General features: G+C 38.9%; 1 protein-coding gene across 5 annotated transcripts in view; it reads left to right on the top strand.

The window, feature by feature from the left end:
* The first annotated feature begins 212 nt into the window (after positions 1–212).
* jak1 (Janus kinase 1) overlaps positions 213–15,603 on the top strand; it is a 55,991-nt gene continuing 40,600 nt past the window's right edge. For 2 of the 5 annotated variants that reach the window (XM_017684578.2, XM_017684577.2), the window contains exons 1-2: positions 7,917–8,002; positions 11,480–11,685. In XM_017684578.2, the coding sequence (XP_017540067.1) occupies positions 7,938–8,002; positions 11,480–11,685 (271 nt within the window). In that variant the 5' untranslated portion in view covers positions 7,917–7,937. Of the gene's footprint in view, positions 451–5,647; positions 5,921–5,973; positions 6,208–7,916; positions 8,003–11,479; positions 11,686–15,603 lie in introns of those variants that run through there. The other 3 variants (XM_017684581.2, XM_017684579.2, XM_017684580.2) reach the window with 3 other exon arrangements.

Here is a 15,603-nt window from a genome sequence, read left to right as displayed (position 1 = left end):
CAAGCATGCACTTTTTTTACAGTTCTGGTACTTTTTTCCCAAAGCCATTGCTTGACTGAAGTAATAAGACTTCAATGACTTTTATCGACTTGAGTGGGTGTCAGGCTACGCTGGCGACCTGCGAGTCGAGGGCAAGCTGTCAAATGGTGAGAGAGTTTATAGGGAATGTCTCGTCAGGTGACAAGTCGTCATTTCTCCATGGACCTGCAGGTGACCGTTTTTCTGACTGCAGACGAGGCGCGCTCACTTGTTGACAGAGCAGCCCGGACACAAAACAGTCTTCCAGGCAGCTTTGAGCTTCCAGCGCCTCCACGTTTTCTGTCTGTTCGAGTGACACGGCTCACACGTCGAGCACGCCGCTCCTTCGCCGTGCGAGTGAACGGACTTCTCAGGAGCCTTACGGTGGCGTCAGAGCCCAACGGATGGGCTCCTGCTCACAACATCCACCAGGTGACGATTTTCCCCCGTTTATTACGAGACAACGACTTATTCTTCTCCACCGCTGGCGTGCACTTTTTAGCGCGAGGGGCCGGAAGCGTGTTATTTTATTTTTGTCACATGGTTTGCAGATTTCAATAACAACACAAAAATGGCGACAGTCACGTTGCGCGCTGTGGGCTTGCTGCGTCATTAAAGTATATTCACGTAAACACGAGCTGGAAAGGTGGAAAAACGCAGGTGAGTGAGTCTGCTCTTCGTATAATATAAAGTCTATCCAGCCGGGGGGCTGATACGGCGTGTTAAACATTAGTTCTGTGGGTACGTGGTGTGTTTGTTTTGGCCGTGAGAGGGGTGTGTGTGTGTGTGTGTGTGTGCTCCTGGGCGTTAGCACACACTGCTCTGCTCGGAATGGGAGCGCTCACCTCGCAGCATGCAGGAGAGAAGGCGCCTTTATTTTCCAGCGCTGTTTTCAGCGTTGCAAGTTGTATTTCTTTTTACTTTGCTTTGCATCGCACTGGATGTGTGCTGCCTGCTTCGTACAAATAGCAAAAAAAGACATCTAAAAGTGCATGCGTGTATTATTTATAATTTATTACAGTCCTCTGAGCTGCCAGTGTTTGGCATACCAGCATGCTTGTAGACTAACGTAACCTAGCCGTAGAGTCGCGTAACGGGCTAGAGGCTATAATAGCTAGTTAGCAGTATTAATTTTCCCAGCATCGCTGTTACTTCATCATCGTCACCTGTTGGTGTGAGATTTCTGTCATTGCGTTGTTCTGTGTTAAGACTCAATGTTTTACTGAGACGTATTAACGAAATGCATGATGTGTGGTAAGTATGTGGGGTAGGAGCTCTGGGGAACGTGTTTTACTCTTTTTCCTCTGTCTCTCTTCTATTGTTTGACCGTTGCGCAGATGTTATGTTAGCTCGTTTTGGCAGGCGCTCGCGCCGTCCCTCCATGGCCAAACACGACGGAGCTGATCGAGTTGTTTACAAGAAGAGATTTTGCGGGGAGGGCGGGGCGCGTGTGGGCGGAGCCTCGCTGAATGGAAACACGCCATTGGACACACGGAGGAGTGTCGGACACAGCGGGCGGAGTCTGGGGGATAATAACAAGTCTGACGTAAGGAGGATGGTTTGTATTAATTATTGAGAGGCCTGTTGGGGGATTCGGGTGTTTGAGTGTTAAGGAATTGGCCTGGGTGTGGAGTAGGCTAAAAGGAGGTGCTTTCAATATCGACTGGTACAGAAACCAATCGATAAAAAAAAAAAATAATAAAGATATTATCAGGGGTTAGTTAAGGCTGGGTGATTTAAATGATTTAGTGAACAAAGTCATCTCATATCTATCTGTCGATCTATCTATCCATCTATCCATCCATCCATCTCTCTCTCTCTCTCTCTCTCTCTCTCTATATATATATATATATATATATATATATATATATATATGTATGTATGTATGTATGTATGTATGTATGTGTATGTATGTATGTGTATGTATGTATGTGTATGTGTATATATATATATATATATATATATATATATATATATATATATATATATATAAATGAAGTCATCAGATTATTTGGTATTTTCTATGGTTACATTAATACCATATGATCATTATTCTGCTGTCAGGCTAAAACCTAATTTCTTCAGAATACTAGTTTATCAGGAGAGGGAAAATAGACATTTAATGTTTAATGTAAATTAATCTAACAAGATTTTATTCATAAGTAATGTTGGTCCATTCATCAGTGTCATCAATAAAGATACATTGTCCTGAAAGCCACAATATAAATAATGAAATAATACATAACATATATATATAGTGTGTGTTTGTGTGTGTGTATGTATATATATATAAATAATGTGTGTGTGTGTTTTATGTATTATATCAGCTATTAAGACTGTAATTAGACACATATGATATGGCTTATAGATGATTGACAAGATAAGCTCATACAGGTTACAATTCTAGTTATTTAGTTATGGCAACTTGTTGATGTAGCAGCTTAAATTGCTATTTTTTCTGTCTGTGCTGTAGTGACGCAGTGCTTTTACTTGACTACATTTTGTTTTAGAATATTAAAATATTTTACTTTCAACTTGAAATGAGTCTAGAGTCCTAACGTTACATTGTTCCTTTGTCCTTTTTTTTATTTGACATGCTATAAATAGTTGCTATAAATATTTTACAAGTTAAACGATTCTTCTCCTCAAGATTGATTTCTCCTGATGTTTACAACTCGTCTGAAGGTAAGCAATCTGAAAGAGTGGACGGACGGGAAGTCCAGTGTCTTGGCTCTACTTGATGTGACAGGCTGCCCTGGTTCAGTTATCACAGTGCTGATGCTGTCCATCTTAAAGGTACAGTACTGTGATAACTGAAGGATGGCAGCCATCTTGACATCATGTTCTAATGAAGAAACGGCCGATATCTTCAGTTGGCATATATTATGCTTGTAGAGTTGTAGCTTTATTTGTAGAATTTGCTTTTCTAGTTAAGCTTTTTTCCTTAACACATCAAAATTGTTGTTTCAGCTTTTCTTTGAGTTGCTTTCTTGTGTGAAGTTTAAATTTTTCATAGTAAATTAGAAATTAGAGTTTGGTTACTACTAAGAGATGTAAGTGGTTTCTTTAAATGTATGTTTAATATATACATTTTATTAACTTCTTGCTATGTTCTAGTTGTCTTTCTATAATAAAATATGTGGTGTTTATCGTTTATCACTCGTCTCCTATTCATATTTTATGTTTTATTTACTTTAACATTTGCATAGGAATAATGAACATACTGGATATTTACTTCTATCAAATGCTGTTATGCAAAGTGTGTTGTTGCATATCAGAACTGCCAATCCATGTTTCGTGCATTTGCAGATGGTATGGAAATCCCCCATGCTGATAGTAACGTAAACACTCAGGTCGTAGTATTCTTTTCTGCTCTTTTCACCACAGTTCTCAGATATCCCCTAAAACTGACTCATCTGTACATTCCAGCTCCACTGCTCTTTCCTATCCAGATAGCAAACAGGTTCTCTTGTTCATAGACTTAATAGTATCTTGGACAATACTCTGGAAGAATTTAATTTCAACACTTGGTAAACAAAGTTATCCAAGATTCACTTCCTCTTTCCCCTTGTTCTTTTTCCTGTTCTCATTTCCACTTATTTTGTGGTCTTCCTGTTGATGTTCACACATTTTTTGGGATCGACAGGCTCATGTACCACCGCTGTGTCTTTTTTAAGTTCCTAAAACCGTGTGTGAAAGTCAAACGATATTGCTCTTGACGGAGCTTCATGGCGTTGCTCCACACTCTTACTGCCTATATTTAGCCTGTGACTCATCTAACGTTAGGAGTTTCCATTTGGACTTTAGCTTTGTTATTACTGTGTCACTGCACGTTATTGTGTAACATTGCATGTATGCTGCTGCATTTGTGTGACATAGACAGTCCATTACATGCTCACATAAGCTTCGCAGTCAGTGAGGTATATCTAAACACAGTAATGCTGAAACAAGATTATATAATATTAACTAATATGAGACAGCAGTTACAGTCATGTGTTTTTTCTCAGGCTGCCCACAATGTTTCTGAGTGCTGGTGTTGGACTGCTTTTGATGGGAATAGCTATAGTCTCTACATCTTCAAATCAATACATTATTGATCTGCGCCACAGTCCCTAAGTGCTCTGCCACACCAGCCTTCTTGTGAAACTGCAGCCCACGGTTTCTGGCAACTCGTCTGATTGTGAGGACGGGAAGTTCCTCCCTTTCAGGGGTGGCTAAACCTCTAGGTCTTAAAGACCTTCGACGTAGTGTTGCTCCGTCACAGTGGGACGTGAGATGCCTTGCTTCGCAGCGGCTCAGTTGGGATGTGCCGGAGCATTAAAGCGGTGGATGAAAATGCTTTCTGGTCTGCTCCATTTAGCCTACAGTCGTTTTGATGTTGGTAATGCATGACAATAATTCGCACTTGATCGCAGGACTACATTTGGTTGAATGCTGTTTGTTCTTTACTAAATAGAATGCTATATTTTCGGAACTCAGTCCTAAAATACCCCTGAAACAGAATACACAGCCTGTCTAGATAAATAAAGTACCTGTTCATTCTACTGGTAACTTCACTCTTAAAATAGATGGTTCTTTATTAAAGGGAATGGTTCTATTTAGAACCATTTCATGCTTAAAAGGTTCTTTACCGAGTGAAATAGTTCTTCAGATTGATTGAGAATATGCTGTATGTAGTTCTTTATAGCACAGAAAGTGTTTTTGTTACAGGTTTGACATCAGAACCCTTTTTGGTGCAACAGAGAACCATTTTCAGAAGGGTTCTGTATAAAACTATCCCTTCTATCCCTTTAATAGTCTGCTCAGCCATTTGGTAGAGCACATTTTGAGTCACTATATATGTTCTTGCCACAAAGTGCCATCTTGGCAGTTTGGTAGAATATTGAATATTTTGAAAACTGGGGGGGTCAAAAAAAAAAACACCAGTTTTTTTTTTTTTTTTTTTTGCCCCAAACAAATAAAACCAAAAAAAATCCATTGCTTTTTCTTGGTGAGGACATTACAGGGATATACAACACATTCTTCATCCATTTAAGCATGAAGCCGTTCTAAATAGAGCCATTCTCTTTACTGAAGAACTGTCTTCTAAAACCGTTTTAAAGACAAAAGTCTAACAGGTTATAATATAACATTATATGAGACGGATCAGTGGCTAGTAATATGTAAAAATCAGCTCCACTGTCATTCTTGTGAGACTAAACGGTGACTAATAATAGGTCAGAAATCAGCTGCATTGTCATTATATTGTTATAAACCTAAAACCAGGATTATCTTAAACCTCTGATCGACCCGTTATGACAGAATTTCTATTTGAAACAAGCCTTTCCTTGAGCTGCACTGGCCGTGTCGCTTGTCAGCAGACTGATCGGATTAAAATAGGCGCGATTAGACCAGTTCATCGCCTTTCCCGATTTGAAAATAACAAACCGAAGCTACGGCCGCCGTCCCTCCGTGAAAACGCAGAACGCTTCTTTTCGCTATCAAGGCTCTTTAAAAACATACTGAAGGCGACCGACGCTGCAGCTCTGCGATCCCCGCCCAAGGATTAACACGATTGGCGCCACCGTTGATTGACAAGCCGAGAAGCCAATAGGCGCCGTGCATCTTCAGCCGCTTTGAGCCCCTGTTTTCGGGAATCTTTAGACGCTTGACAGGAAAGGCTAGCTGTAGCTAGGTTATGAACTTCGAGCCCGTAGCTAGCGTTATGTCTCTATAAGGCGAGTTCGGATATGAAAACATTCACATTGGAAAACATACAGACATATTAGTGAACTACAGACGCGGCCTTGGAGCGAAATTAACGTCGCGGTGGTACAAAGTGAAGAGCTCGGAGGAGTTTTTTTTACTCCAAACGTCTGTGATGATCGAAAACCAACGGAAGTAACTCAGCTTGCCTGTCGAGGTAAGAAGAAGAAACGCTTTCGCTCTCTTTCTTTCGCACCGCTTGGCTAAGACAGATCGGGACCCTGGCTGTATGTCTGTTATTGTGAAGGCGGGTACTTTATCAGCCGTGAGGATGGCAGATTTGGTCTTGTTTGGCCGCCCAGCAGGATTTCTTACTTCAAGCTGTTGGGCAGACTTGAAGCTCGCTAGCTAACTTATCGTTAGCCTGATGACAAATCTGGTGGTAGCCGGTTTGCCCTAAAGCTAGCTGCTTGACCAGTTTTCGGTCTTCCACTGCAGCTGAAGGTTTGTAAATACATTATTGTTTTCTTTTTCGACTGAGTGTCGAGTATTCTGAATTACGAGATATCTTAGCCGTGTTGTTTTAATCCACTTTCGTATAGGCATCTTGCTGCTTACTTTTAGCCAGCTAACCTAACCTAACCTAGCTGCATTACTTTTTGTTTTGAAATGAATTCGCACCGAGTTTTGCTGGTAATTTGGAGCTGGAAAGCCCTTCAGCTTGTCCTAAAAAAATACAGATTCATTTTTTTACCATGTCACTAAATTCAAAGACTGTAACAAATGGTAAAACGATTAATTGCTTTAATTGAATAGTTGTTTTAAAGTTAAAGAGTTAACTTTTTGTTCGCTTCTGCGCTTCAATCTTATGAAAGAGGTAGAATAAAGTGAGGAAAATCCCATTAGCAGGTTAATGTGGACTTGTTTTTGCCTTTGTTTTGGTTTCGAGACCTTTAAAAAGACTTTTTATTGCCAAACCGGGCCATTCTTTAATGAGAACATGCTGAGGAGCAGAGAATGTGAACACGGTGTTCCTCTGATCTCTGAAACGCCGCAGATGCATGGGGGAGAAACCATTTCATCCTTGGTAGTGAAATGTTTGAGCTCATTAAAACGCGTTTAAAACGGCTTTAATTGTCGACATTGGTTGACACTGGCTTTCAAATGACAGTCTGTTTATCCCTGTCAGTGGACTTTAGCTAACAGCCACTGTTCTTCCTTTTCCGAGACAGACTGACGCATGTCATCATTTTTTGCGTTGGATTCGTTTAGAAGTATTTAGTTGTTTATGTGAGTGGCACATCTTCATTGTAGGTATCTAAGTGTTTTGTAATCATGTCCAGTTTATTAGCTAATGGTATTAAAAAAAGGAAAGTGTTGAAATGAAATATATGTTTAAAAATTGAGGTTTTGTCAGTGCAAACAAAATAAATCAGATGAGCAAACATTATGTTTATCTTTATGAATTTTTCACCTTGATTACAGAGAAGTAGATGATGGATGAGGTTTAAGAAAGGACCTGGCGAGGTCCGCTCTAAGGCAGCAGAGGGTGGCACGCTTCTAAGCGCTTAGTCATTTCAGAAAGCTAACATGGTAACTGTATTTTGGCAGGAGAGTAAATATTACCCTTTCAACTAGGTTTATTGATTATCAGTCTGCTTGATAAAAAAAAATTGTTCTAGAAAGATTCTGGCCAGTGTGTACACTGAAAATTGGCGTATCAAAGCCAGTGTTCAAAGCCTGTTCTCATCCTTTAGTATGGATATTATTTTTGAAAACTGTTATTTATTTCAAAAAGGTCTTATTATATTCTAGTAACCTGATGACACCCTCTGGATTGGGTCTTTGGCTATTTAGATTACATAGTCACGTACGTGCGCTTTGTCAGGTCTTCCGTGCAAAAAAGCAAGTGGACCGTAATAAGAAATTAAACCAATAACAAGTGAGTGACAGCAATTAAGCCCTGGATATGATGATGAATTGCTTTCATAGGAATGAACTACTGCAAAATCTGAAAAATGAGTGTTTGAAGTGTTTAATCATCATTATTAAGACCTTGCAAACAGGATGACCTTTAAGTTTGCTTGACGTACATGTTGACGTGTGAATCACTCGGATACCACTTGTCAACCAGAAGAACAGTTAGAGGTTGAGAACGCTGAAGAGATGTTCGCGGCGGGGCTGCGTTTCGACACAGACAGGAAATGAGGCTTTGTAGAACAATGGTGACATAAATGGTACTTAAGAAGACTCCGTGGACTCCAGAGGAATATCATGCCAGTAGTTGTCGGGAAACGGAGTAAAGAACTTTTCCTTTCCTTTTTCAGGTGTAGCCAAAGACTGTTAAAGCGTCATTAGCATAACTTTCAGTGGCATAAATGTTAATATGTAATTACGTAGTTACATACTCCATTAAATAATGATGTACTTTATTGATTACATGTAGAGTCTGTACTTTGGACATGTTTTCCGTTTTTCAGTGTTGGAAAAATTGCTGTTGGAAAGTTTTTGCTTCTGTGTAACACAACTGTATATACGAACAATAACTTCAATAGATTCAACCCAAAATAAAAGATCTGCTCTTCTACACTGAAAACAAGTGCTTTGAACTAATGTGATGTGGTTGAAAATGAAGAAAAATGAAGAAAGAAATTGTGTTGATGGAACATTTTTTTTGTGTTCAAAAACTCGGCTCGTTAACTCATGAACCCTTTTTTTTTTACCGTACTTACAAACTTAAATATATTGATTGAAAGTTTAGAATCTGTACTTTCAAAAATTCTCAGCTTGTTTGAGCTTTAGAGTTTTGCAAGTGAGAAGAAAAATCATTAAAAGGTCTACCACTGTTTTATTGTCAATAAATATGTTATAAATGTTTATAATTGCAGATTCTGAAGGTTAAAATGAACAAAGAACAAGAGGGACGTTGAAAGATTAAAGTACCTTGTTTGCAGAGCAGATCATATGTACAGGGTGTTAGGATAGGAACAGGAAATTCACAGTTCATAATTGTAGAAAGAGTCGTTCACATATATTTTTCCTCACCTTGAGGTTTTTATTTCTTGTCCAGCCTCATACACAGAACTGCAGGTCATGTCTTTGTTTTGTTTACTGTCTGTTTTCTCTGTTTTGATGCTTCTCATATGGTCATTTTGCCACTTGTGCATGTTCTTGGTGATGCTGCTGCTGAGGCCGATGATGATGATGATGATGATGATGATGATGAACTTTTAAGGCATATTTCCAGTGACTTTTATTATCTAGAGTTGCAATATAAATAACATTATTTGTAATGAAGGCCTTTTGAACATAAGGAGCCTATGGAGATTATGCTGCATGCATAAAGGGTTTATCCAGGCATACATAATCAGTCCCTCACTTGTCAGCAGTCTCTTGTGTGTCATGACGGTGCTCTGCCAACCTGCTGTTGAAGGATACATGAATAGAGAATCACTGGTCATGCAAAGAACAAATGCAAATGTGTTTGCAAAGCGAGGTGTGTTTTTCCACCCTCGGTTTTAATTTGGAACAGTAAGTGCATGTCAAAGGACCCTTTTAAAGGACATAGCTTATTGGCTGCAATTAGAGAGGGCTCTGATCTCATACTAGCTGGTATAATTGGTATCAGGTCAGTGTCAGCAGAAGATGCTGTATTAGTAATTGAAGGGCGGGGGGATAAAAGAATGAGTCCAATCCTGAAATAGTACACACTCACATTGTGTAATATGATGTTGGTAGCTGCGTAGTGCTTCCAAGGTGTATAATATTTGAGTAGTTTGAGAATAATACCCTACTTTTAGATGTTCATGTTAAGTGACGTGCTTTAATTAAATGAAAAGGATCATTTGAAACTTTAAAGAAGAATTCCTGGCTAGGTATTGGCCAGTATGCAAGGTTTCATGATTGTTATCAGTATCGGAAAAGAAAAGTGCCGTCTGTAGTTGCTATATTGGAACAAAACATAGTTTGGGTACTCAGTGTCAGTCAATATATAGTTTAGGCCAGTAGGTCCCAACCCTGGTCCTGTAGTACCTCTTGCTCTGAATGTTTAGTGTTTTACCAGCTCCTAATTGCATATTTTGGAATGGCATCTCCAGCTTTCTAGGCTCCAGTTAGCTTCATTTTCACATCATCAGTCAGCTGCTTAGTGGGCCAATGGTGGTTGAGTATTAGCACAAGATTTGAAGTCATTTGAGTCATCATTTGATGGTTCCTAATGACAGTTCAGTTCTTGACCTGCCAAACCATTCCTAACATGTTAATTTAGGCCTAACGAGTTAAATTCTGAGACTTTAAATTCAGAATTCAATTCTGTGATTTTACAGTTGGGAGGATGTCCACGTTTTGTGGTTTAGCCAGAGTGCCTAAACGTTTGCATACAGCTATGTCACACTATATGTTTCTTGAGGCATGAATCAGTTTATGAGTGTTTTAAAAAAATGTTTCCCTTCTAAATGCAATTAATATATTTCAATGTCTCTTGTGACAAATAATGCACATTTGCATCCAGTTAAGCTAGCAATGCATTTAATTCATTTCAGCTGCTTTGAGTTTCTAACACAAATTAGCTGTGTTTTATCAAATCAATAACCAGAACATCTGTATCAGGCAACTCCACCGTATTTATGGCTGAATGTTTGAATTCATACGTTTAACAGAATTTCTCCAGTTGTTTGAGCTGTATGTGTGAGTTAATTATCATAAAACTACATGGTTTTGTTGTAAAACGTATACAGTAACATGGCATCTTCCAAGTTTTAAAAACACTGTTGAATAAGAAAGAAGTTAGAAGACTAGATTAACATAGTTGCAGAAGTATGCTAGCAGATTACATCAGTTGCAGAATGCAAATGCATTTTATGTAAACACAATATTTTGCTGTGTTTTGCTGCCATTGGTGTGCAGAGAAGTGCTATTTAGAAACATCATATAAACAAGGTGCACAAATGATGAATTTTAATGGCATATTCTAATTTCCAGTGAATTTTATTATGGAGAGTTGAAATATAAATAACATTTGTTCTTCAGCAGGCTAACCTTGCTTACATTGATTATATAATAGAATTACAGCATAGATCAGCCAAAATAGAAATGATAAATTGACTGATTTTAGAGCTAAAACTGGTCAATTCTGATCTCAGCAGATTCATATACCCCTAATACAAATCAGCTGCTTTGTAGTACTTTTCTGCTTAGTTTTTAGAAACCTGTAGATGTATCATCTGATGAATTTAGCCAACTATAGCAATGAGCTCTAATTGCCAGTTTGCTGACTGGTTTGTGCTGTTTTCAGGTTTTTGCTCTGTTGCTGGTGTGTAACTGGCCTGTGGGTATGTCTACCATACCTGACAAAAATGCCACTGTCCAACTGGTGATGCTCCAAATTGTTGTACAAGATTTTTTAACACAGTGCTAAAGATGATAAAATCAATTTATGTTTTAAAGACAATTAATATTCATCCCATTATTTGGGCCTATAAATCCCTAAGAACACATTCTTTCCTGCCTTTAGACACTTTTAAATTTGTCACATGTGTAGTGTAGGCAGTTATTTATTGCTTAAAGAAAGTGGATCGAATTGCTCTCATAATGTAAGCCTTATTAAATGTACATCATCATTACTCATGGACCTGTAAGGCCTCAGACCTCTAGCATCATCTGCTCCAGATCTCGTGACTCATGGATGCATCTGTAAGTACTACTAAGTACTATGCTCACTCTCTCTCTCTCTCTCTCTCTCTCTCTCTCTCTCTCTCTCTCTCTCTCTCTGTTGCAGTGTCTGGATGCCAAAGCTAGGAGTCATGGAGCTGGGCAGGCAACTGTGTGGAAAGATGAAGAAGCAGAAGAAGGCTGAGCCGACAGTGCCTGCTGTCATGAGAGGCCTGGAGATTCACTTTTACCTGCCTGACACCAACCAGCTCGAGTACTTTAAAGACTGCCACACAGCAGAGGACCTTTGTGAAGAAGCTGCCAAGAGATGCCGTATGTACACACTTATACAGCCTGACCAACACAAATGCACGTCAGCCTTATCTGAATGTGTACAGGATAAGCAGATGTCAAACATATTTATAAAACACTCAGAAAAAAACAGACTGACTTTGTACATTTAGATTTTTTTTTATATCTGCAGCCAACATTATGAATTTTTGTCCATCTACTTGTGTGCAGCTGCTTTCCATGGAAGCCAATTTCATGAGGCTCCCAATACACATTTCTTGTGCTGATGTTGCTCCAGGTGTTTGGAACTCTGTAGTGAGTAAACAGAGGACATGCAACTTTTACACACTACATGCTTCAGCACTTGGCAGCCCCACTCATTGTCTACCATTTCAAAATAACTGCACTTACAGTTAACAAGGGCAGATCAATCTGTGAGGAAATTTCACTAACTGGCTTGTGATAAAGGTGACATCCTATGATAATGCCGTGTTTAAAGTCACTGAACTCTGCAGTTCAACTCATTCTGCTATCAGTGTTAGTGGAGATTACATGGCTACATGCTTTATTTTATACACTTGCTAGCAAAGGGCGTCACTGAAACACCTAAAATCAATAATCAGGAGGAGAGTTCACATACTTTTTGCCATATAGTGCGTCTTTAAGTGGAATGTTTGTTTATATCAATGTACATATAAATTACAGCCATTTATATCCAATTTTTACTGGATTGCACTGTGCAAAAATGATAAGTGTAATTGTAATTTCCTATTCTTCTTCGTATTGTTGGTATTACAGATTATGTTGATAATAGTTTTGGTAAGGCATTGGTCAAAGGTGAAATTGATGAGGCAGAAAGCTATTTGAGTGTGCTCATTTTACAATCAGATTGTTTTTTGTGCAACTTGGATGGATAAGGGCCATGTTTTTTTTTTGGTCCGTAATACTAAGCACACACTTTCTGACCCGTTCAACAGGTTTAAAGACAGTTAGCTCAATTCAAAATAATGGTAATGAAATAACTTCTTTCACATCCATACAAACATTTCAGACAGCACCTACAGCCACTTTTAGGGGCAGATTTACTAAAAGAGGCTTTAATTACTGACAGTCAACTCTGCTGGTGCAGTTGGCTGGCTTAGCAATTTATCTACAAAAAAGTTCCATGCAAATGAACACAGGCAGAGCTTCATTATTAACACAAACAGCACAATATAAACTGCTGTTTGGCTCATGTGCTTTTTGTGTGAAAGCTTGTCGCAGGTTTTTTCATTTATCTATGTTTCGGATTCCAGTTGTAACCCCTTTGTTCAAAATAATGACTTAATCCTTGAGTTTAGTAAACAAGTCCTAAAAACAAGTTATCGTTCTTTGAGAAAGTATGATTATTTTGATATAAGACTTAATTTTTTTGAGAAAACGACATTAAACGAAACCTTTCACACCATTATTTAGGCAGAGCATACTCTTAAGACAATGTAATAAATGTTAAATATACGCAAAGTATTAAGGGATAGCAGTTTAACACAATGTGACATGATAATGTGACGACATGGCACGCCTTCATACATTTTTTTTTTTATCCAAAATAAATAAAGGACTCTCTCTTTTCTCCCTGAGGACAAACAGTGGCAGCTATGTTAGTGCCTAAGACAAGCTAAGACATGCGTTAACCAGCACAGTCACTATTAACTATCAGCTTTGGTAAATCAGAATAGGTGGTTCATTATCATCACAGTATTTTCTGCTTTGAAAGTGAGTGAAACTTTCACTTTAAAGGGAAACTTTAAATTCATATAATTGCATAAAGGTATATCATTACATCTTGAAAATGGCTGCTTTACCGGAGAAGGCAAAATGTTTTTTTCTTCTAAGATAAGTGAATGTAAAGAAATGTTATACAAAACAGTTTTGCAGCATTACTATTGATCTATTCAAATATAAAATTTGTTAAGGGTGCCTGCTGCGCTCAAATTATGAAGAAAAATAAATGTAAAAAATTTTGAGATACTCGTTTTTTTGGACAACGATCCCTTTGATCTTATGGTGGATGCTAAGTGACAGTAAACTGCTGCAGCCACTTTAACACCAAAGTAGGGTTTGAAACATTGGCAAATCTACCTCTTAATCTTTTAATATAGATAAGTAATGATATGAAATGACCCATATTCTACTCTTTTGAAACTAACCTATTAACCTGTATTCTTTAGTTTTTCTGAGTTGATCACTTTTTTCATTACTATTGGAAATTAGTACAGTGACCCTCCGTTGCAGTATAGCTTTCACTGAGTGCAGTGGGATGTTTTAATATATGTGCTTCGTTTTTCATTTTATACAACCATTTCCTCTGTAATTGTGCTGAATGGCTTCACTGATTTTGTGCCAAGCTTGAAAGAAAAGCACTTTCAAAATAGCTTTGAATCTGATTTCCTGGTACAAAGAGTGTTCTCCAACTGCAGCCAAAATCGTGGAGCAAATTGATTGATTGTTTATACCTGTAGAGTTGTTTGATTTGCAGAAGCTTTTTTTAAGTGAAGTTCCTTATGTATTTTTTGCTCTCTCCATTTAAATTTTTCAGGCCACTGGCTGGTTTTAGAAACTTTTGAGCTTCGGAAAATAGGGATATATAATACTAAAGGCTGCACAGTGTTCTATCCCACAAGAAAGTCTGGAAAGCTAAGCAGTAGAGGAAAATGCTGCATAATTGAGTTCAGTTTCAAACTCAGTATTAACATTAGCAACTTCAGGTTGGTTTATATGAGCCTTCTAGCAGAAATGGTCATTTTTTGAAAAATGTAGATGTTACTGTGTCTTTACTTCTAATTTTGTTCAGGTAACTTTGCAAACAAAAATGTATGTCACCAGAATTAGTGAGAAGATGGGTAAAAATATTCAAAGAGCACCACGTCTTGGTTTTACAGGCATTATTTATGAAGAATCCTACAGTGACACATTTAATAGTGTGAGTTTTTGCTACACTAGCTCAAAAGCAGACCATGCCAGTGCCATTATTGCCACTGCTTTGATCTTGTCACTCAGGACTACTCCATTTGTTTCAAGACTAATGGATGCAAATATTGTTATGACCGGGCAGGGAGAAGACAAGCGTGGAAAGTTAAACGAGGCTTTATTAAAAAGGCAAATCCAAAAGAATAGTCAAAAATGGGCCAGGGTCTCAGTGTTAGGTAAACAAGCAAAATACACAACATTCCAGACTGGTGAAACAGTCCAGGGTTTGAAGCACTATATCAGAGGCAAGGCAAAAATTGTAAACAGAAACGGGCAAAAAGGTGATACATGGGAAAAAACACCATCATAACAGGAACGCTTTGTAGAGTAGGGAAAGAAACACAAACAATACTTGGTGAGTAAAACAGGGAACAAAGGGGTATATATACTAGTGGAGCCAGGTAAAGGCCATCTAGAACTCATGTGACTGAGACCTGCTTAAAGTCATGTGATCCTTGGGACGTGTAATGCAAGAGTCCAGGGCATTATGGGAGTTGGAGTCTGTGGCCATGTTCTCAACGTCAGAGACAGGTGCAGGCAGGACAGGAGCGCCAGAAACGACTGGTGCAACAGTAGCCTCACCACCCACCCCCCTGAAGGGACCTGAGAAGGCTTGATGTGGGGACAACCACGACAACAACTACCCAACAGACAGGAAGAACAGGAGGGTGCAGCATCAGGAACTGCGGAGTTACCAGGCAGGCGTGGACTGAGGGAATGGGAAACACGGTGCACCAGGACAGAACTGGAAAGGTACCACCGAGGGTGCCCACTAGGTCTGGGTGTTGGTCTATCCGGATGGTGAGCGTGGAAGTCAGCGACAAGACCAGGATCCAGCATATCCTTAGCAGTCACCCAGCAATGCTCCTCGGGTTCCCACCGTCCTTCCGGGAATCCAGAACCTCCTGCACAGTGTACGTCGATGAACCCTCCACCTCTACTGCCATGGCC

Source organism: Pygocentrus nattereri, chromosome 26 (assembly GCF_015220715.1).
Source record: "Pygocentrus nattereri isolate fPygNat1 chromosome 26, fPygNat1.pri, whole genome shotgun sequence".
Taxonomy (NCBI): Eukaryota; Metazoa; Chordata; class Actinopteri; order Characiformes; family Serrasalmidae; genus Pygocentrus; species Pygocentrus nattereri.
The sequence above is the reverse complement of the archived record's forward strand: the minus strand, read 5'-3'. Positions and strand labels throughout refer to the sequence as shown.